Source organism: Vanessa cardui, chromosome 19 (genome assembly GCF_905220365.1).
Source record: "Vanessa cardui chromosome 19, ilVanCard2.1, whole genome shotgun sequence".
NCBI classification, from domain to species: domain Eukaryota; kingdom Metazoa; phylum Arthropoda; class Insecta; order Lepidoptera; family Nymphalidae; genus Vanessa; species Vanessa cardui.
Window position 1 is genome coordinate 887,032 of NC_061141.1, and position 24,828 is coordinate 911,859.

General features: G+C 33.2%; 2 protein-coding genes across 2 annotated transcripts in view; one reads left to right on the forward strand and one right to left on the reverse strand.

Moving 5' to 3' along the window:
- The window catches only part of LOC124538092 (protein cramped), a 50,581-nt gene extending 28,148 nt beyond the window's left edge, over positions 1 to 22,433 (reverse strand). The window contains exons 1-2 of the mRNA XM_047115096.1: positions 22,273 to 22,433; positions 21,761 to 21,858 (exon numbers count right to left, since the gene is read on the reverse strand). Coding sequence (XP_046971052.1) covers positions 21,761 to 21,858; positions 22,273 to 22,285 — 111 coding nt within the window. The 5' untranslated portion in view covers positions 22,286 to 22,433. The remainder of the gene's footprint in view (positions 1 to 21,760; positions 21,859 to 22,272) is intronic.
- On the forward strand, positions 165 to 19,427 carry LOC124537855 (lipase 1-like). The gene is made up of 8 exons (XM_047114802.1): positions 165 to 400; positions 12,047 to 12,257; positions 12,722 to 12,833; positions 13,556 to 13,796; positions 15,234 to 15,392; positions 16,449 to 16,530; positions 17,704 to 17,822; positions 18,976 to 19,427. Exons 1-8 carry the CDS (start codon positions 305 to 307, stop codon positions 19,153 to 19,155), a joined length of 1,200 nt encoding a protein of 399 aa, XP_046970758.1. The 5' UTR covers positions 165 to 304; the 3' UTR covers positions 19,156 to 19,427.
- Positions 22,434 to 24,828: the final 2,395 nt, after the last annotated feature.

Below are 24,828 nucleotides of genomic sequence, written 5' to 3' on the forward strand. Positions count from 1 at the left end.
GATGCCACATAAAAAGTCGTATAAACAAGCGAACTCTCTTTAAGTTCAACGCAATCGGATATACAAAAATAAATAAAGCGCTCTACGTCACAAAACGTGCGTTAATAGCGACTCGCGATAAATAAGCCGACAGGACACATCTCCTCACATTCCGAACGAATCGAACGGTTTAGCGCATTCGGCTTATTAAATATATTTAAAAAAAAGGTGCTAATGTAACGTCAGATTTTAAAAGAATATTTTTATTTTTTGGAATTGTCTTTTTGGATCTGTGCGATATAGAGCATTAGTTTTTTAAATAATAATGGCCGGTTCGATTTCCCGCGTTATTTTTATTCTGTGCTGTTTCGTTATAAGTGAACAACAAAACGTTTTGAAGAAAGATGCATTTGATAGTGTGGTGAGTTTTTTTTTTAATTTTAATACAAGGAATAACATGACTACGAATGTATTATCTAAAGGTAAAATTTACATAATTTAATATACATACGTTTAATTAATTTAAATCGCAATGCCTATTAAGAAATAATGTATATAACGCGCTATATGGAATTAATGAATATTACTATAACTTCCTACTATTTATAGGCAGTGTTGACTATAATATCAGACGGACCATATGATGAAACATCACATAAAAACAGAGAAAAGTTATATACTAATATCATAATACTGAAGAGTATGTTTGTTCAGAGAATCTAGCAGGATCTACAAATGTTCTTATAAGATCTTGTGAAAAATATTGTAACGTTAGACATAAGGGTTCACGTCCCGTGAAGGAGATATATTCAAAGCGAGCGAGAACATTCAGAAAACGAAAAGTACATATATAAAAATACCTTACTTTATTTATATATAGACAGAAATTCACACTACAATAGAACTAAAACAAACGGGCCAACTTTATTACCTTAGTGTGCGTGACACCCACACTGCACTCACATATGTCATACTAATTTAGTAGTGTGCGTGTACTTAGAGACCAAACGCTGATCAATATTCTTTTAGCTTTTTCATTTTTGACAGTATATCTTCATGTAAATAATCAAAGAAGCTATCAAATAAAAACAAATTAGACATATATATCTGGTCTTAGGAATGTTCGATCACAGATTACATTAAACATTATAACATTCCTTGACAGTTAGTCACTACATAGTATACAACAAAGTCGCTACCCAATGTCTGTCTATCCCTGTGTTTACTTAGATCTTTAAAACTACACAACTGATATATGTGTATGTGATTCAAGAGGAAGGTTTATATATATAACTTGCAAAATATAGTAAAGGAACACTAATCATTTTAGAGGTATCTAATTTGATGCTGTAAATAAACAAGTTTTTTTCGTTTACATTGCAAACGCTGGCTGAGTGCTATAAGACAAAAATTTTTATAAATAAAAAAAAACCGCCTTCAAAAATGCACTAAAAGGAAAAAAATAATCAGTTACATCCATATCCAATTTACGATTTTTTAATCACCTCTCAAAGTCGGTGCCAACATTGCTATATATGCATTTAGGTACATAATACATACATACAAAAACTAAATCTATTTATTGTATAGATGACACCATTAGACAAACCTTACTATCGATACAAATTAAAAGATTTCAATTTAGGAATTTATTTACTTTGTTGGCACCGCCTTCAAAAGGTGATTAAAAAATCGTAAATTAGATATGGATGTAACTGATTATTTTTTTCTTTTTAGTTCATTTTTGAAGGCGGTTTTTTTTTATTTATAAAAATTTATTTACTGCTTTTCAGTGTTGTTTTGTTATTTATAATTACAATTGGTAGTGTTTGTCATTCACTTTAATGCCGTTAATCATTGAGGAGTTCTCCTGGTAGTCCACCATCAGCTAGACTTCATCATAGGCATGTTTACTAACATCAATTGCTTGACGACTATCTTAAAGAAATAGAACTAAGCCCGTAAAATAGTTACTTACTAATAGGTTCTGATTACTAGTTGTGGTCTTCATCATCAGTTCCACTTCATCAAATGTCACTTTTCGTGAGCATATGACCAAGGCACTTTGAATAAAACCGAAATCACTATAGGTGTGCCTATAAAATTTGAGGAGTTCCCTCGATTTCTCCAGGATCCCATCATCAGATCCTGATCTCCTGACAATGGGACCACCTGTAAAACATGCCCTTACAAACAAAAAAAGAATTGTCAAAGTCGGCCCAGCCATCTTCGAGTAATTCGGTAACATACATAAAAAATAAAAAAAAAAGGCCCCGACGAATTGAGAACCTCCTCCTTTTTTTGAAGTTGGTTAAAAACAAAATACAGTGCAGCTTAATCCACCTTTAAAAGGTCTACAAAAATGTCTGTGATGGTATGTCTCTTAGGGATAACCCACAATAAAACAATATTATCCGTTACTTTTTACGAGAAACAATGGCTTATTTACGAAGCAATTTTTAAGCAATACACCACTGATTCTGATCCAATTAAGTACGTTTATTTATTTATTCATTGTAAAAAGTTACACCATCGACTTATCACTAAACACTTAAAAAAAAAAATATTTAATATGGGTAACATTCGAGGTGATACATCTTTATATGTGTAAACAACATTGACGTTCAAAAATAGTAACCAAACTATGTAAAATATAAAATCTTATTAATTAACTAAAACAAAACATAAAAGCTTATTATAAAATTTAAAAAAAAAGAACAAAACTTAATCATACTACTTATAGGGTTTGAGATAGAACTATGAGATCTTTGGAATGTTTAACAAAATAATTTATATTATTGTGAAAGATGTCAAATACATAGTGCATTTAATAAAGATCAATATGGCCTTTTATATCATGTAAGATGTAATCTGTGAAGGAAGATATTATGTCATGTCTTTAGTATCATAATTGCACACGTGCGAAGCCGGGAAGCATCGCTAGTTATAACATAATTATGTATTCATATCTCAAAAGGCAAAACGAGATCTAGTTGTTTTTTGGTTAGAAATATTTTTTAGTCATTTAACATTTAAGTTTATTCGAAAAAATAAATTTAAAAAAATGTTCATGGACGGGAAATATACATGTTATTTGTAGATAGAAATATTTTTGTCTGATACAGGCAATACAGATTCCTTATGGGCTCAAATCGGAATAGAACCAAACTGTATTGCTTCTTAGTGGTAAAATATGTCGGTGCTGAGTTTGCATAAAACCCTATCACCAAGTGAAGTATGTCTGTGTGGTATTTATATTTCACATGCCTTTACAATAAACTTATATTAATTACTTTATTAAAAATAGTAACAAATATGTTTCTTTCTGACTGTTAACGGGAAAATTTACATATTTGACAAGCTTTACATTTATTTTATATTTTTAAAATATATTTGTAAAATCTATAATAATAATTTAATATATTCGAACCAAAACACTGACGAGATATTATGAGAGCCAGAGGTAGAGCTTACTGTTAATATTTTTCTCGAATATATTATAACGTTCAACTTTGTTTCCTTTTCATAATAAAATATCTTTAACATTTTTAACGGACTTATTTGCATAATATGTTAAATAACTTATACGGATGATCGAATAACAAAAATATATACTTAATCATTCATAATAACACTAGTTTTAATTTGAGAATCGTATTTGTACACAAATTCGATTTAGATATTTACGAGCTATGACTAACTGGTAATATAAACATATTACTCTATAGGTTTCTTTATGGTATAGGTTGGCGGACGAGCATATGGGCCACCTGATGGTAAGTGGTATTATATCTTATGAGTGGTACAAATGCAGACATACATATGTATATTATAATATTTATTTAACGTTTAGTATATTTTTTCTTGCTTTTAACATTGATATTGTTTTCGTACATAAGATCTTTTATCTAATCTAAGAAAAAAACAAACATTTAGACAGGTACTGGACAAACCGGTTAATTACATAAATAATAATTATCTACAGATCTCTAAACATGACTGCGATCTTAATTATCATAATAAAGTGGTCAATTCTACTAATTTCATAAACGGAATCCTAATTAAATTCCACTGTTGTATAACGGCTACGATATGTTAACGATTCTGATCCAACTTCTTCAGAATCTACACTAATAATATAAATGTGAAAGTAACTCTGTCTGTCTGTCGCTCTTTCACGACCAAACCGCTGAACCGAATTTTATGAAATTTGGTGTGAAGCAAACTGGAACTCCAAGAATCCTTTCTTTAATCATAGGCTACTTTCTTGCCTAACATATGATAACCAACCCCTAAAAAGCAAGCGAAGCCGCGGGCGACGACTAATCACAAATAAGTCGAAGCGTTGGTAGTATAGTTACTTACGTTTTGATTCGATTGCGTTAAAGTGATAATTTGTTAGTAGAATTGCCCCACTACTATCAGTGGCTAGTAGTAACATAGTTATATCAAACAAATAAATTAAAATGTAAGCGCGAACTGGCTGAACTTTTAACGGTATTTATTTTAATGAATCTTAAGAAGGGTTGACAAAACAAATACAAGAAAGAACTGTTGACAAACAGTGTATAAAAAGGTACCTACTCAAATATTTTTTTGCCTATGTATTCATAATAAAAAAAAGTTTGTCGTCGTTATTAATTTCCACGTATAATGTCCTATTAAGTAGACCTATAAAATTAGAAGTTCAATGAACTTTATTTTTCGTGAGTTTTTTTAAATACGTAGCATTTTTACATATTTTAATTTTTTTTTTTTTAATTAAATTGTTAAATGTAGTACAAAGATGAAAATCAATGAAAAATTTATTGTTTTCAAATTTTAGTGTCAGTATCATTGATATTATGTGAGAGCTAAGTCCAAATTATTAATCCAAATGATTAATTCTCTCTCATTTCGTATCTCACTAATGAAATGTAGAAAACGGACGCTATTTTGATGCTCATAGGATACTCGTTTAATGCTATAATGATCATAGACATTCTAAAATTTTACGACCACTTACTGTGGTGAGTTTTTTTCGTTCTATTTCAATAAATTGTATAACTAAACCATCCTTATGAATCCCTCTGTCTATGAGTAACACCTCATGAACCGTTCGTTATTTTTGGAGTTTATCGCGAACCTACAGACAGACTTTGTTGTATAATATGTAGTGAAAAACGCTGCACAGCACACTATTCTGTAACAAGAAACTCGAAACTCACAGCAAAGCATGAGCTTGTAATATCAAAATGTGATACAACATTGACTATAGCATACATAAAATGTATAGGACACATGTATCAAAATAGCGAATCACTGTAAGTCTCACAATATATCACGAGTGAGATCCGAAGTGATTTATTACATAATCGCATTGATGGTTCCGTAACGACTATTTATATTTACCAAATAATGTTAATACCTAAAATGCGAGACTAGAATCTCGATGTGACGCTTTCCACGTTCTTTAATTATTGTAATGATCCAAACTTTCTTTATTCTACATTAAGAAAGTTTACGTGATCTGAAATTTTACATAAATAAGAGCGATTGTGCGCTTTTATTATTATTGTTACGCAATTACAATCGAATAGCTAGAGATTAAAACAATATAATGTATTTATACTACATTTAAGTAAAATGACTTAAAGCTACTGTACCCTTCCCATTCTTAGAGATTTTCTGCCTCGCACAACCATAATGTTGTCTTAAATTTTCGCGATTATTACACATTTAAATAAAACTAATTATAACGGATGAATCGCGTATATTAATTATTACCTAGTAGTCTACCCGTGACCACGAGCACTTTGCAGTGTTCGTGGTCACGGGTAGACGGTCTACCCGTGACCACGAACACTGCAAAGTGCTCGAAACGTCGGGATGTTTAAAAATAATTAATATACGCGATTCATCCGTTATAATTAGTTTTATTTAAACTCGCACAACCACTTTGTGGAACCAGCTTTCGCCGGCGGTTTTTCCGAACCGATACGACATGGGAACCTTCAAGAAAAGAGCGTACTCCTTTCTTAAAGGCCGGCAACGCACCTGCAAGCCCCCTGGTGTTGCAGATGCCCATGGGCGGTGGTAGTCACTTTCCATCAGGTGAGCCTACTGCTCGTTTGCCACCTATCTCATAAAAAAAAAATATGTCAATATTATGATCCTCTACCCAAAGGTTGCCTGGAAGAGATCGCTGCTTAGCGATAAGACCGCATGTTGTACCTCATGGAACTTTTGTGTATCAAAAAGTGTATTTTTGGTTTTAAGATTGGGTGCAATAAAGAATAAATAAATATATAAAAATTTACCAAAAAAAAAATAATACCTTATTGATAACCTCCCTATGTTTTTAAATGGATATAAATATTTTAACCGAGGAAACGAAATCGTGTTTATGGAAATCAAGGTCCAAGGCAACAAAGCAAAGTCGTTCCAAATATATGCACATATATATGTATGTATATTAATACAGGCTTTTCTCATATATAGACGATATATATTATGATTGTTTCTTTCGAATCTATTGTTTACGTTGTGCGATGCTCGTGGAATGACGATGATGTAGGAAATAATTGCTGTTCCGAATGCGAAACCGCGCACAAAATCGTTGAACGTGATGCTAATTTTAAATCAAAATCGTTGGCTTTTTTTGTCAACGAGAAACTCGCTAAAGTATCTCGAAGAGAGATTTCATTGTTTATCGAATTTATTGTATTATAAAAACCTATGGATACATTAGTAAAAAGTAACAGCCTGTAAATTTCCCACTGCTGTGCCTCCTCTCCCATTAAGGAGAGGGTTTGGAACATATTCCACCACGCTGTTCCAATGCTGGTTGGTGGAATTCACATGTGGCAGAATTTCAACGAAATTAGACACATGCGGGTCTTCTATTGTTGGTTTCGGTTTAAACGATGAGTGAGTCAGTGTAACTACGGGCACAAGGGAGAAAGCATCTTAGTTAATCAGATTTGATTCTTTTTTACAGAACTTGCCATCAGATTGCTTCTTGAATAGTAATACCATACCCTAAAAATACAAATAAAACAAAAATTTATTACACTGTTATATCTTATATTAATAAAGTTAAAATTGAAATGAAAAAATTGGGCCGAAAAAACAATATTTATACATATAATTTGGAGTGTCTGTTTGTAATATTAAAATAGCCCTTTAGCTACATATACCAAAATAACATTTTTTACAATTTTTGTCTGTCTATTTGTTCCGGCTAATCTCTGGAGCGGCTGCTACGATTTTAATTTTTTTAGTAAAATTCAAACGCGTACTAAGTCGCGGGCACAGCTAATAATTAATAAGGTTAAATGACAATTCATTAGTTGATTAATTCTCTCTGATTGAATTAAAAGTAAAGTAGAGGAGTCGAGTCGAGCTCTTCAATACATAAACGTGACCGGACTGGCACGCTTCCTTTGTTTATACAATTATAATAATTATAATCACGCTATAATTTTAATACTATTTATGTCTGATTGCCTTTTAATTAGATTTTAAATGATGTGTCGACATATATTGGACAATATTACATAAATGACTCTGATACCAATGTAAGTAGTTAAAGCACTTATGTTATGGAAAAAAACCCAAGACAAAATAGAAAACTAACGAATTTTCTCAACAACCCGGCCGGGAATCGAACCCGGGACCTCAGATTGGCGGTGGACCCATGAAAACCGGTGTACACACTACTTGACCACGGAGGTCGTCGTACATATGATGATGATGATCAAACTAAGGCACGATGTACAAAAACCTTAATTAATATTTCAAAAAGCATGTGATATCAAACTCAAATTCCATGTTGAAGTATTATGCTTATTGATGGTCAAATTAAACACTACCACCGGTTCGGAAAAAGGAACACCCTGACCTGAGAAGGACCAGCGAAAGAAACATAGCGGGTCTTTTTTTCTCAATTAAATTAAAAAAATATTGAATATGAATAGAAATAGCCCGGAGGCGATCGTTTCATTCCCAAGGTGTGATATCAGTCATAAACTCACTAATCGTATAGTAACAGACAAGCGTTTCTTAACATTTGTTTTAAATTAGGCTACAGAAGTATTTTGAACGCGTTCTGGGATCCTTTTGTACAACCGTATTCATTGCCCGACAAAAGAGTTACTAACTCTGTGCAGTCGAGTAACAGGAGTGTGATGTACAGTGTGGTACATACCAAGAAGGGCTTGCCCAAAGCTCTAGAAGCATTTTGAATCTTTCTGGGATCCTTTTGAAGAACGGTATACATTGCCCCACAAAAGAGTTATTAACTCTATGCAGAACAATGTGGTGCCTACCTACCAAGACGGGCTTGTACAAAACCCTAACACCACAAAATTGTTATTACGAAGGGCCTGCATAATTCTACCACCGGATTATACGAGACAGTTATCTATTTGTGTTACAGAGTATGTACAGAGCTACTCAAGTTATTCCACTGCCAAACAACAGTACTCAGTATTGCCGTGTTCCGGTTTGAAGCGTGAGTGAGCCAGTGTAACTACAGGCACGAGGGACATAATATCTTAGTTCCCAAGGTTGGTGGCGCATTGACGATTTAAGGAATAGTTATTATTTCTTACAGCGTTATTGTCTATGGGTAATGGTGACCACTTACCATCAGGTGGCCCATATGCTCGTCCGTCAACCTATACCATAAAAAAAAGACTCCTCGTCGAACATGATAGAGAAACCTCACTAATGATATACAACATTGATTATATATCATTATATAATTTACATAATACACTCGCATCGGAATAACTTATCATCTCAGTGTCACGAGTGAGATTCGAAATGTGTACTAGCATTCTGTTATTCCAGTTTAAAGTCTATGCATGATATCGGCGAGTAGAACCCATGATTACGATTTTTTTAATCATTTGTGAAATATACATTGGTAAAGAAGGCATATTATTCAATACAAGATTATACACATAATAAATGAGCGTGGAGTTAATACTAGTTGACTTCCAGGCTATATGACATGCATATATAATTAGTATTTAATTAATTTACAATATAATAACATCTCTTTCCTATCCCCATGTCCTCAAGACCTCCAATTCCTGAATAAATCGCTTAAACTGTATAATAATTAACTAATACATATTTTTAATAAAACATGCAATTATTTAAATTTTAACCAGGAAACTAAACTTCGCAGTTCCTTCCCAGGAATATTACAAATTAACTTATAAAAAAAACACGAGAGACCATATTCAGAATACTTCCATGAATATAAAGCGTATAATTTAAGTTCGACGTTAAAATACGCATCGCAATATTGTGTACTGGTAGTTCGGTCCGTGTAATGATCTGTCCCATTATCCTAATGGTTGGATATACGACTACAGAATCTGAGGTCTCTGGTTCGAATTCAGTTCAGGACCGATGAAAAGTTGATGCGTTTTTCTATAGAATTATTTCCGGTTGTGTTGTATTTGTCGCCTCGTCGAATGATATTGAAGGAATAAAGAGTGTACTCGTCATCATTGTCATTATAATCCTGTATTAGTCTGTGCTGGTGCTGCAGTGCTGGACATAGGCCTCTCCAAAGGCACGTTACTGAGTGCCTTCGACACTATAAAATTCAACTGATATCCATATCAAATGGAATTGTGTTGTATTATAGAGATTAATAGGCTCGAAGCAATAACGCTCAGTGCCGTTATTTAATATTATACAATTTATAAAGAAAGTACGCACACAGAGTTACCTTTTTTTAAATCATTTGTTTTAAAGAGAGTTTTTTCTCGAAGAAATTCCCACCATCATAGTGCTTACATAGCATTAAACTTGGTAAAATTGATTATATACATCGATCCTTAAAAATACCATCCTTTAATTGGTACAAAACCTGCGCTAGTTGTGATGTAGGGTCAGAGAGGACACTATTACATGCACTCACCTCAATGATTGATTAAGCGTTAAAAAGTTGTTCTATCGCCCTCGTTCCAAAGAACACTATTACATGGTACGTGTCTTTAATGATCATTATCATTATCACTACATAGTATAAAACAGAGTCGCTTACCGCTATATATCCCTATGTATCAGATATTTCAAATTACGCAACGGATTTAGATGCGGTTTTTTTAATAGATAGAGTGACTCGAGAGGAAAGTTTTTGTATATAATACATGGACAACATAGTAAAGAAACACTGACAATTATAGAAGTTCCTAATGTGATTTTGTAAATAAACAAATTCTGTAGGATATTTAATTTAGCATCATTACATATTGCACCCGTAAGCAGGGATGGGTCGCTAGTGTTACAAAATATAGAGTTAGTTGTTTTGTAAGTTCGTTCATATCATTACAATTATATTAATATTGTTAGCTATATCGTGTTCAAGTTCAAGCTCATTAATAACATTTTGTAACATTTAATTCGAATCATCAACAACAACAACAACAACAACAACCTGTAAATTCCACCTGCTGGGCTAAAGGCCTCCTCTCCCTTTGAGGAGAAGGTTTTGTAACATATTCCACCAAGCTGTTCCAATGCGGGTTGGTGGAATACACGTGTGGCAGAATTTCTATGAAATTTGTCACATGCAGGTTTCCTCACGATGTTTTCCTTCACCGCTGCGCACGAGATGAAATATAAAGACAAATTAAGCACATGAATCAGTGGTGCTTGCCTGGGTTTGAACCCGCAATCATCGGTTAAGATGCACGCGTTCTAACCACTGGGCCATCTCGACTCGAATCATACATGAACGTAAAATTTTCTCTATCGAGTACTCATTTTTATAACAAGATTTTCATCACCGGCTTTATGAACTAGCCGGAAACATTATAATGCATACCTTTACTATACTCTAAATTGTCTCTGATGTTATCGGACCGTGATAGCGATCCGTAGGATTCATTAGTCGATACTTTATGATAGGGTTCCGTTGTAAAAATAATGTTAATTTGCTTTATTTAAAAAACTCGCGTGTATAAAAGAAAACCTGCATGTGTCTAATTTCATCGAAATTCTGCCACATGTGCATTCCAACAACCCGCAGTGGAACAAAGTGGTAGAATATGTTCCAAGCCTTCTCCTCAAAGAGAAGAGAGGAGGCCTTAGCCCAGCAGTGGGTAATTTACAGGCTGTTTATGTAATGTTTTTATAATTTAATACACTGATAATTCTCGAAATTGACTTATATTTTTTAATGGGTAATTGTTAGTACCATAAAAACTTGAAAGTACTGTTAGATATTTATTTTATAATTATCTTAATACTGTATACGGAACCCCGAAAAAGTTTGATAACCTCATAATAAATGGCAAAAACAATTTCCTTATTACAAAGTACTTACAGTAATTCATCACGTACAGTTCTGTCCTGATTCATATTCAACGAACACATCGACAGACAAAAGGTATTACATATAACAGTTATGTATTTGACGTGGAATTTTGATGGCAATTGACTCATTGACAAAAATACTTGATGGTTTATTTATAAACTTGTATTTACATTCTATAAATACGTATACATAATAACACATATTTAGAAGCGTAAGTGGTTTAAAATAAAAACCTTATTTTAATATTATTAATAAAATGACCAATCTGAAACTCATGCTACAATTAATTGAAATTATTTTTAATAGAACACTAGCGGTACCCGCGACTTCGCAGATCACATATTTTACCATAAATTAACTTGTAGTCGCCCGCGGTGTCGCCTGCGATTTAGGAGTTGATTATGTCAGGCAAAAAAGTAGTTCATTTCCTTTCTCGGAGTTCAAGTTCGATGACACAAAATTTCATCAAATTCGGTGCATTGGTTTGGTAGTGAAAGAGCGACAGACAGACCGACAGTGTTACTTTCACATTTATAATATTAAATATAGAAGTATAGATTGCAATACATATAATGGATTGTCTAATGTACACGAGTGGAGGGGGTAGCTGTCAATCAAGTAGTCAGGGTGTTAGCTACCGTACTGATTGGACGTGCGCCTGCGCCTCTATTGCGCCACTACTACAGTGAGCCAGTGAATTAAACTGATAATTAAAAATGTTGATGAAATTGTTTATCGTTCCAGCCGCAGCTCATTATGTCAGCCGGTTATCCAGTAGAGAAGCACCGCGTGACTACTGCGGATGGTTACATTCTGCAACTGCACAGGATACCGGCTGGCAAGAGGACGGCCAGGAAGACATTCAGCGCCAAGGGTAAAAAGACAGTGCTGATAGGTCACGGACTGGTCGGGAGCAGTAGCGACTTTGTTATGATGGGACCAGATAGGAGTTTAGGTAAAAGAAAATATTTAATAAAATAAAAAATATCCCACTTTTGCAAAGGTTTGCCTTAGCAGCTTATTCCGAGACGCTGCTTTGCTATAGGAAATATTCTCCAAGAATATTCATGGGAAGAACGTCATATCAATCGGCACACGGGTTATATCATGGTGAATTTATTTGGTGGATTATGAGATAATCTTTACTAATATTATAGATCAGATACGAAAATAACTTTGTGTTAATTCTTCAAGCTTAAAACCTTTAGATGGGTATGGACACAGTTTGTGTGACGGTTTGTGGGTTATGTGTGATAAACTTATATAAATTTCACGCAGGTAAAGCCTCAATTGCTTGCCAGGTTTTGAAATAGTCACCGTTAGTATAGAACCAAATATTGTATTAAATTGATCATCTCTACTCCAAAATGATTACTATCTTATTTGATAATATTAAACATATACCGTTTCCATTTTCAGCTTATAGTTTAGCCGACGAAGGCTACGACGTATGGCTTGCAAATCTCAGAGGCACCATGTATAGCTCTCACCAAAACTATACGAAAAATGACCCTAAATTTTGGGAATTCAGGTGAGACAGAATTCTGTCCATCCTTATATAATCTTCTTATTTTGTCTCTTTCCTACTTCACCTATTCATTTTTTGACAGGAGAAACTAGTGATTGCGGCATTCTAACATTTTAACAATCGATTCGATTTTGGGCACTAATTGATAGGTATCATCGAACTATGCTGTTGGTTAAAAAAATCTTGTTTGAATAAAGCTTTCTCATAGTTAAATGACGCATTTTAAAATTACTAATAATAATTAATATCTTAGGCAACTGTCAAATAGTAAACAGCTGATTGAAAGAAGAAAGAAAGAACACTTTTATTTGGGACAAAATGATAATTAGGTACAAAATAAAAAGTAAAAAATAATAATAATAAAAAAATTACTTAAGTACTAATAACTTAACTATTACACAAAAAAATAAATAAAATGTACAATAAAAAAAAGTAACGGTACAAAAAAATATAAAGAAAAAGAACAACTACAATATATGTAGGTGTATGACGTGTCCAAAATAGCTATACCATTCAGCAATTCATAGGTGTGGACACCTAATGCAGGTTTTCAATGGTACCCTTTTTTGATACCTACTGACGGCTTTTGAATGGAACGGCAAATTCTTAAAGAAAACTGTGTATTTCCCATGAAATGTCAAATAAATATCAACAGAGAAATACATCATTTACAACTAAATGTTCGTTAAGCAAACGTTTAAGTAAGACTCATCATTCGTTTCCAGTTTCCACGAGCATGGCAAATACGATCTACCCGCGTCTATTGATAAAGTGCTTAGCGTGACTGGTCTCTCAAAGATCATGTACATCGGTTACTCGATGGGGACGACGACGTTCTTCGTGATGGCGTCAGAGCGGCCGGAGTACAATGATAAAATTATATCTTTCGTCGCCCTCGCGCCAGCTGTGTACTTGGCCAACATGAAACCAATCGCTGAATGGGCTTTAAGGGGTTTAAAAATATTGGTAAGTTTGCTTTATTCAAAGAGACTTACACGCACTTTTGAATCGTTATTTTAAAAAACTATATTAAGCTGAGTTACCAGCGGTTCGGAGTGTAGATTTTACCGAGAAGAACCGGCAAGAAAATCAGTTAGTCAGTCAGTACCCTTTTCCAACATATAAAATATTAAAGTTATGTTAGTTACGTACAATTATATATAATAAATTCTATCTGAAAACTAGGTAGTATCAGCTTCACGCTTTCATCATTACCTTTTATCATCTATATGATCTCGTGTTGATTAATATTACAAACTATTCGAATTAAAAATCGCCAAAGTTAAAATTAGCTGTGGCAATACCATGCTAAGAATGATTTATTGTCTCGTGTAAACGCAACGATGACCGATCAAGTTATCAATGATATTTGGAAAATATCATCATAGCATGGTTGTTAATATAATTAGACGTATCTGTGAGAATTCTTAATCAAATAAAAATATCCCAAACCGTCTCTTCCCAAGATTATAAATAGACCGGACTATTTATTTATACTATATACAAAGACTTTTATAAACAAGAAATGCAGTACAAAGGAGGTCTTATCGCTTATTCAAAATCATTTGCTTGCATTATTCATACTCGCATTTTACCACATTCATACCGTTTTTATCATTTTGTCGGACACGACGTTTCAACAAAGATTCGCTTGTCGACCTGACCTGAAGTTAGCTCGTGACCGTAGGAGCGTTTTATAATATATAAAACGGAAGGCAAAGTTTGAATTATATTTTCATATATTCTCTAACAATTTATATGAAATTTTAGAGAAATGAAATAGTTTTTTTTATGGTATAGGTTGGCGGACGAGCATATGGGCCACCTGATGGTAAGTGGTCACCATCACCCATAGCCAATGACGCTGTAGGAAATATTAACTATTCCTTACGTCGTCAATGTGCCACCAACCTTGGGAACTAAGATGTTATGTCCCTTGTGCCTGTTACACTGGCTCACTCACCCTTCAAACCGGAATACAACAATACTGAGTACTGTTGTTTGGCGGTAGAATATCTGATGAGTGGGTGGTACCTACCCAGACGGGCTTGCACAAAGCTCTACCACCAAGTAAATATAAATTTATATAAAATATGAATTGCAAACTGTAAACAAAACGCCACATAGAACGCGGTGATGGCTAATATTAAGATGATCTACAAATATAGATTTATGCTCGTTTTTCAAAGCGGGTCTGCTCAAGAATCACTGTTGATTCTAATCACATTCCAAATATAGTTTCAAAAGAGCAACTTTGCGAATAACTTGCCGATTATTTTCGAATGTTTCCGATTATTTCCGAACCGAAGGTAGAGTTTATATTTTGACGATTCAAAAATGCTTTAATGCAAAGTTTACTTGAATAAAATAGATTGTATTTAACACACACGTATAATAATTTAGGATCGATTGCGAGTCCAGGGGATACATTATCTGAACGTCCGGCAAGATGTTCGCGAAATGATTATCCGAAGCATGTGTTACACAAAAATGCCACAAGATAACATCTGCACAAGATTCATCTACATGATTGTTGGAAACGACGATGAACAATATAATCAGGTAATTGACGAATATAACAAGCAAACTAATATGTAACACGTTATAAAACCTTATCAATGAAAAAGCGTTTATTTTATTCGTGTAATGTAGTACAAGAAATTAAATGAGCTCTTTAAAAAATGGACCTAGTCAGCAAAACAAACCATAGCATGTTTACGCAGTATTATAATTTAATTTTAATTTATAGAATAACAATTTTAAATTAAGTAATCAGAATCACCATCGCCTATAGACATTAATGCCCAAAGAAAAATCCATTCCTTACAACATCAATATGCAACCAATCTTGAGATTAAGATGTTTTCCCCTTACTCACCCTTTAAGCCGGTACACAATAATACTGTACCCAGAGAGGCTTGGACAAAGCCCAAACAAATAAGCACCAACATATTAGTACACAAATTTCAATAGTCTGCATAATAAGTCAATAAACACAAAAGGATATTGTAACGACTACAGTAGGAACAATATAATGAATAAGAATTTCAAATTACATTGACTGATATTTACAGGCCCCAAACTAAATGTTTGGAAAAACACAAATAAAAAATAATATCCATACCAAGTGGAGAAATTCTATTAAAATATCCTCGACTCCCGATCTTATAACATATACTTTGAGACCACTTCAATGAGCTCAACAAGAACAACAACAACAACAGCCTGTAAATTCCCACTGCTGGGCTAAAGGCCTCCTCTCACTTTAAGGAGAAGGTTTGGAACCAATGAGCTCAAACACGTTATAACTTCTGTAAGTTGGAAGAGCGCATGTTGAAATAGCTAAACATTAATCACAGGTTACGCTAGGAACGCAAGTAAAGTCAATTTTCTAGCACAGGAAATGAAATCAAAATCGGTAAATGTATTTCGGAGCTACGATGCAACAGATGGACTTACACATACCGATCATAAATGTTACACACAGATAAGTGGACGTCAAATTCGACCTTGAAATTGAAATTCATAATCTTAAAACATACATAGTGGAAGCTTAAGGATTAGGAACAAAGTACGACATTATATCTTTTTCGCATCTAAAATTTTTCTCTCTCACAGGACATAACAGCATTATTCTTGGCAAGATTTCAGCCAGCTTCATTTCGTCAACTTGAACACTTTGGGAAAATTGCTATGACAGGTAAATATTATTATATTTAATTATTTGTTTACAGTACTATTAAAGCTTCTTTTTATGGTTTTACTAATTTAATGGTTATTTAAGCTCATCGCTTATGTTACGATTGGGGATGAAAATGTTTACCGCTATAGGCCTTTTCCAATACCAATTTGTTACGAAATGCGGAATATACATAACATTAATAAATCAAAATCAAAATAAACTTTATTCAAGTGGGCTTTTACAAGCACTTTTGAATCGTCATTTAACAATTAAGTGAAGCTACAGCCGGTTCGGAAGGAAGATTCTACAGAGAAGAACCGGCAAGGAAATCTGTAGTTACTCTTTTTCAACATTTAAAAAATACAGTCATGTTAGTTTAATATATGTATGTAAAAATGTTAAATAATTATGATGTACAGGTGATTGCCAATTCTAAAAATGTAAAAGACAAAATTACATAACAATTGTTTGAATTGATACATGTTTAATTAGATATGTAACAGGTGTTTTGTTTAGATTGTATACGTTACATAGGCTCTAATTGCTACACAGACGCGGTGTTTGTGATTCTCTGATCGCGATTTAGTCGATAAGTGCTGAACGGAGTTTCACCAATGTCTAGAGTGACTCATTGACCTTCCGTCAAGATTTATAAGTCAGATTTTTTTTTAATGGTATAGGTTGGCGGAGGAGCATATGTGCCACCTGATGGTAAGTGGTCACCATCACCCATACACAATAAAGCTGTAAGAAATATTAACTATTCCTTACATCGTCAATGTGCCACCGACCTTGGGAACTAAGATGTTACGTCCCTTGTGCCTGTAGTTACACTGGCTCACTCACCCTTCAAATCGGAACACAAAAATACTGAGTACTGTTATTTGGTGGTAGAATAACTGATGAGTAGGTGGTACCTACCCAGACGGGCTTGCACAAAGCCCTACCACCAGTTGGAAAAATCTGACAAAATCTTACTCGAGAATGAATACACGTTTTATATAGATACTTATTGTACATGTGCAAGGCCAGGACAATTTATTAGTAGTTTCCTAATTGTTTTAAGATTATTAATCCAGCATTGAAGTGTATTTATAACCTTCTCCTCCTCCTCCTCAAGGAAGTCTTAACCCAGCAGTACATTAATAAGACTTTAGTTTTTTATTGATGTATGCTATGGTATGTTTTCAGATGTGTTCACTTCATGGGAGGACGGTTTATGGGGTAATGTGAGGAGTTACAACCTATCCAATGTCAGAGTACCCGTCACATTGCTTTATGGTGAAAACGATCAGCTGACGGAGAAATCGGTACGTGTTTGACATGTTATTTGCATTCTTGTAGTAATCCTGTCTTTCCGGCAGAGGGAGGTTATTTCTGGCTTGAACTTATGGTTAGCAAGCAGAACTAGTCTCATCTCCTTAATTTATGTTCATATCGTTTAATTTTTGACGATAAAATGTATAGTTTTTAAATCTGTTTACATAACTTTTTTTCTTTGCTTAGCACCAATAGCAGTCACAATGTTAAAAGTGTTATCAATATGCCATTGCTGGGAACTCTTCGCTTCCTGTTATAAGGAGGTTTGACACTTTTACCAACTGAACACAAAAATATGTCCTTAATTAAAATCCGACACAAACTGGTATTCTTTTGTTTAACATTCTCTTAGTTTTTTACACTGTTTGCCGATCTTGCAACTGGGCCACTTAATAGTAAATGTTTATCACCACCTACAGACTTTAGCGCTCTAAGAACTATTAAGAATTCCTTTAAATAAAACTAGTTATAACGGATTTTAATCGCGTATATTAATTATTTTGGACATCCCGACGTTTCGAGCACTTTACAGCGTTCGTGGTCACGGGTAGACTAAGAACAAAGAAATATTATTTGCAACAAAATCCGTTATAACTAGTTTTATTTAAATGTGTAATAATCGCGAAAATTTAAGACAACATTAAGAATTCCTTAAATCACGAATGGGTTTAACCTTCGTGCCTGTTACACTGGCTCACTCTTATACTGTTTAAATAAAGAATATGTAAAAACCTATTGATGCCTATCCAAATGAATTTGCACAAAACCCTGAAGCCATATAGAGCTGAGAAGGCCCAGTGGTTAGAACGCGTGCATCTTAACCGATGATTGCGGGTTCAAACCCAGGCAAGCACCGCTGATTCATGTGCTTAATTTGTCTTTATAATTCATCTCGTGCTCAGCGGTGAAGGAAAACATCGTGACGAAACCTGCATGTGACAAATTTCATAGAAATTCTGCCACATGTGTATTCCACCAACCCGCATTGGAACAGCGTGGTGGAATATGTTCCAAACCTTCTCGTCAAAGGGAGAGGAGGCCTTTAGCCCAGCTGTGGGAAATTACAGGCTATTGTTGTTGTTGTTGCCTGAAGCCATATAAACAAAGCTGTCACAAATAATACAATAACTGTTTAATTTACAGCAAATTCTACGTCTGGCTGAAGAGTTAAACGCCACTGGGGTGTTGGAAGACGTTCGACCAGCTAGTACCTGGTCCAAGTTCAATCATCTTGACTTTGTCTTCGCAAAGGACGTTACGTCCATATTTAACAGACCTCTTCTCACGACTATTAAATCATTGTTTTATAAATATGGGTTATAACTATGGAGGATGGTTTAACTTGTAAAGTTTAGTATAAATTATGGTATACAAAATGTATAAAATTTTAATAGGGCTGTATATATAGTAAGCATAAAAAGAAGCATTTTTATGTTATACAGATTAAGACCTGCCTATGTAGATTATGAAAAATAAAATACATATTACGATATTTACAACTCGTCGACATTTATAGTAGGACACAACTTAGATGTCGCATCGGCAAAATTGGTAAAACCGATCACATCCGAATTGAGTACGCCATCCCAAAGTATCAATATTTATTTCTCATGCGAATATAATCTTTGCACAAACGTAATAACTTGTAATATCATGTGACCTAATATATTCGTCAATTTGACGCGTCGATTTACATGCACTTGCTTTCTTTGACGCATGAATTATAGCGACGAATAGCGTCGAATGGCGCGATAGGGAGCTATTTCTATTGGTCGTGTAAATCGGCTGTAATCGGTTTTAATTTCATTCCATTGCATTTTCCGATGCTACATCTAATTTGTGTCGTACTATACATATGTGTGAGCATGAACACATTCGTGCCATTGTGATATATCTTGGCTGACTAGTATCTGTTTATTTCGATCAGAAAGACATTATTTATTACAGTTGAAATAAATGCCATTAGTTTACACCATTCCTTCATCGTGGTTTGAGAACGTATTCATGTGTCAAGGACCAAGGTGATTCAATATAAATAAAAATAATATTTACATAAATTAAATACAAAATAATATAAAGGAAGGATCCTTGGTGTCTAATTGAATTACTAACCTTGGCAAAGATCACATAAGTAATAAATGTGCAGAACAAATTTTATGTATGTAAGAAAAGTGAGGAAGTGATATATAGTCAGAATTAGTTATATGTAAATGATGGTAAGATTTACATATAAATATACAAAACGACTTTAAAAGTAATCTTGAATAACTAGGGAATACCTTAACATTACATAACATCATCATGAGACAGTGGTAACAACGCATCCATTGAATTAACCTAATAATTTTTAACCTATTTTTATTCTATTTATTCCTTAATGCCTTACATTAAAGCAGCATTGTTGTTTAGCATTAGAACGAAATAAAGTGAGAACATATTCATATGAACATACCAACATCATAACACTAGAAAATGTTACATGCAATAAAAATAACAATTATTTTTGAGCTTTATAAAATTTCATATAATTCAAACGATTAAGTATGTGAATAAGTCACAACACATTGGTTCTTTACGCAATATTAACCATTTGTGATATTCACAATGTGTTACCAAACTTGGTAACATTTGGGAACTAAGAATGTCCATAGTATTTGTACCAATATATATCTCACTAATCAAGCTGGAATACAACAATACTTTTAGTATTGGATAAAAGGGTATCATATGTATGTATTATTCTAGGTTTTTATGTATGAATAAATAGTAACTTCGTAACTTGATGGGTGTCCTATACCAATGTTTTTGTATACTTTGTATAATTATAATGTAATTATATGTAATATACATTGTTATGTTAGATCCTTTTGTTACTATATGATGTTTTAACTTATAATTGTATGGCTTTTATACACCATAACCAGCATTTTGAAGATTAGTGTTTTTATTAAAGTGCAATATAATATTTTCTAATTATAAATAAAACTTTGTGATATATCTTTATTGAAATATAACTTAATTTTTTTATTAACGGTAAATTGCTTTTGATTTTATATGTTATTAAGATTTTTATGTTGTATAAAAATAAATGTACTCTGTATCTTTAAATTGTGTTTAAATAGTTTGAAAAAATAAACAAAATCTTGAATTATGTTTGATTTGAATTTTCCACATACACAATTAAACACTGAAAATTGATGTTTTTGTTTTATTTCTACCTACCTAGCTATACCAGCTGTATAGATATTGATGATTTAAATGATGAAGTAAACAAGAAATGTTAATTTGTAAAGGTAAGTAAACACATTTATACAGATAATAAATTAATAATTAATTAGGGGCAATGGCCTCACCAATAAACTAGTAATAGTTTTTAATCGTTTGTAGAAAAAAGATAGTTATTATGACTGCATTGAAGTGAATTGTGTGACCTATGATTTTCTAGAACATTGCTTAAATTTATCTCCTAAGGCTTAGCCAGTCACATTCATGTAAGTGTACGAAAAGCATACCATAGTCCAGTCTTTTTGAACAAATTAATTTCACTCTTTTTTTTTTAGTGAAAACTGTATTCAATTCGAAATAAAACTAGCTATAAGGGATTTGAATCACGTTCGTGGTCATGGGTAGACTGGTCTACCCGTGATCACAAACGCTGTAAAGTGCTCGAAACGTCGGTATGTTAAAAATAATTAATATACGCGATTCAAATCCGTTATAGCTTGTTTTATTTCAATGTGTAATCGCGAAAATTTAAGACAACATTATGTATTCAATTCCTTAATTTAGAAGAGAGAGAAAGAAACCCAGGTAGGCAAGTATGTTTTATATTTATACACTATAAAAGTGTTACTGTTGTAAGCTGTATGTTGTGCTTCTAAATCTAGTATAACTCCTCCTTATGTAATAATTATTGCCATTCGCTTACCTTATTCATCGCTGACTTAATAGTAAACACTTTTGCACTTGAAGCATGTTGTGGAGTGCTGAGTGGGGTCTTCTGTTCAGCTGGAGATATCCGGACTTCTGAATATTAAAAATTAATCTCTTTGAAGTTTCTATGTATTTATAGTATTTTTTATTTAACAGTACTAATAGATAAAGGTGCCATTTTTAAGAAATTGGGGAAAGTCTAATAATTTGGCGAAAAGCTTATCAGACTTAACAATTGAATAGGTAAAGTGTGCATTTTAAAATAACATAAATATAGCATAATACGTAATTATTTAGTCCACTATTGTGTTCTTGTTGCAGTTTGTGATTATTTTTGCAATTATCACCTTTTTTCTCAGAATTGTGGCCGTTTTTATAAGACAATAATTGCTTGAAATATCTTTCTTTACGTTTTCATGATCTCAAATGTCACGTATATAAAGGTTCGTAATACAATAATTTACAAATATCACAATTTTCAGTTTCAAAAATAGTCTTGACACTTACCTTTATTTGGCATTGATTTATTAGTTGCGTTGATTTCATTTAATAATCAGTAGAAGTATATATTCTCACTTTATATAAACAGATACATTTTTGGCGAAAACATAAAATAATAGGTAAATATTTACAATTAATTGAATAAGCCAGTCCGGCTGTCATTAGATTTTGACATTAGGGGACATTTAGGTTATTATAGATGATAAAGTCTTCAACACACATTGAGACATTTTGTTCGGCTGTGTGCGAGCTTCAAGGTAGAGTTTTTTATTTTGTTATTATAATATACAACACAGTACCTTGTTTTCCAAACATATACTTATATATTCACATAAATTTATCAAAAAATATTCGCTATCCCATCAAAAATAAAAAAGCAAAGAGCAAAAGAATCAAAAACAGTATTGAAATAAAACTAGTTTTATTTCAATGTGTAATAATCGCGAAAATTTAAGACAACATTATATCAACAACAGTAGTCTATTTCAATCTCAAGAAGAATAACCAACAAAGCGATATTATTGGTAGAGTTTGACTTGATTAATTTATGATATTGATGATGCAATTTTGAAAATATGTGCTTTGAACATCAATGAAACCTTTATCGAAAATTTCAAAGTAAAATTAAGGATATGTATTCTATCGAATACGGCAAACACGGTTAAACTATAATCTATTTTATGCAATTGTAAACTGTCTATAGATTGTAAACGCTTTTTCAATTTGCAATAAAATATAAACAATTTCGATCGTTCATAATATTTCGGTTAGGTTAGAATTTTTATAATTTATCTGATATTTACTTCGGTATACTTACTCTATAGTGTACATGAACTATCGAATAATAACGGTAAAATATGATGGGTCGCTCTTATTAGGTATACAATAAAGCCAATCAGGAAGAGCTTTCGACAGTTGACAATTTAACGCGGGTCAGAATGTAGTCGACCAGTTTAATTGCGAAAGATTACAATATAGCAAAAAATAATACGTTAAATTGCAATCCTATTACACGGTTTACAATATTTCGACAGATTACAATCCGTCGTCAAATTGTAATCTAACGGATTTTGTAATCTGAGATGGCCCAGTGGTTAGGACGCGTGCACTTAACCGATAATTGCGGGTTCAAGCCCAGGTATACACCGCTGAATTTTCATGCGCTTAATTTGTCTCAAAATTCATCTCGTACCCGGCAGTGAAGGAAAACATCGTGAGTAAACCTGCATGTGTCTGATTTCATAGAAATGCTGGCATATATGTATTCCATCAACCAGCATTTGAACAGCGTCAATGGGAGAGGAGGCATTAGCCCAGCAGTGGGAAATTTACAGATTGTTGTTGTTGTTGTTGTTGTTGTAGACATAATAAGGTTTAGGTAAATGGGAACTTTTGCATTACTGATGTTATAAAACAAAGATTGTAGAACATATTCTACTAATGTAAATACTATACGAAATGTTTAGATAAGAGGTATTTTATAAGTGTATAAAAAGTGTACCTCAAAATCTATACAATTTACTCTGCTTACTTGATGATGATATGACTTAAAAGATTCGGTAGATTATTATAAAATCAAAACATACTTTATTCAAGTGGGCTTTTTCGAGCACTTTTGAATCGTCATATAACAATTAAGTGAAGCTACCACCGGTTCGGGAAGTAGATTCTACCGAGAAGAACCGGCAAGAAACTCAGTAGTTACTCTTTTTCAACATTTAAAAAAAAGTACAGTCATGTCAGTTAATACAATTTTTTAAATTAATATATCCTGCCTGGAAGTCAACAGGTATTAATTCCACGCTTTTTTATCATATACAAAATCTTGTATCGAATAATACGCCTTTTTTACCAATGTATTTTTTATAAACGATTTGAATTTACGAGACGGCAAAGTTAAAAATGTCTGCGGAATTTTGTTATAGAAATGGATACCTTGCCCCAAGAAAGATTTATTGACTTTGCGGAGTCGGAAACTTGGCGTTATAAGCTTATCCTTACTTCTAGTGCATATACAATGATTATTACTGATTTTATCAAAGTGATCAATGTTACTGTGAATATACATGATATTGTTGTAAATATATTGCGACGCAACAGTGAGTATTCCTACTCTGTTAAAAACATCCCGAAGAGAGTCTCTAGCTCTAAGATTATAAATAAACCGGATTGCTCTCTTTTGTAAAATAAAGACAGATTCAATATCTGCAGCGTTACCCCAAAGTAATATGCCATATGACATAATACTGTGAAAATAACCAAAATAAACTAAACGAGCGGTATCAATATCAGTTAGTTGTCTAACTTTTCTAACCGCGTATGCTGCGGAGCTGAGTCTTCCTGTTAGGGACGACAAATGGGGACTCCACTGAAGTCTGGAATCCAATTCTATTCCCAAGAACAACGTAGTATCGGCTACATCAAGCGGGCCACCGCTTAAAGATATATTATAATTTTTCTTTCTAACATTGGGTACGGTAAAAACTACACATTTTGTTTTTTGAGTATTCAAAACCAAATTATTTACTTTAAACCAATCTTGTATCTGTGATAATGCACCGT

Excerpts from the sequence above, each read along its gene's own strand:
- LOC124537855 (XM_047114802.1), top strand. The coding sequence starts at position 305 with ATGGCCGGTTCGATTTCCCGCGTTATTTTTATTCTGTGCTGTTTCGTT. Across the intron at positions 401-12,046 it reads AAGATGCATTTGATAGTGTG|CCGCAGCTCATTATGTCAGC; the intron begins GTGAGTTTTTTT and ends TTATCGTTCCAG. Across the intron at positions 15,393-16,448 it reads ACGATGAACAATATAATCAG|GACATAACAGCATTATTCTT; the intron begins GTAATTGACGAA and ends TCTCTCTCACAG.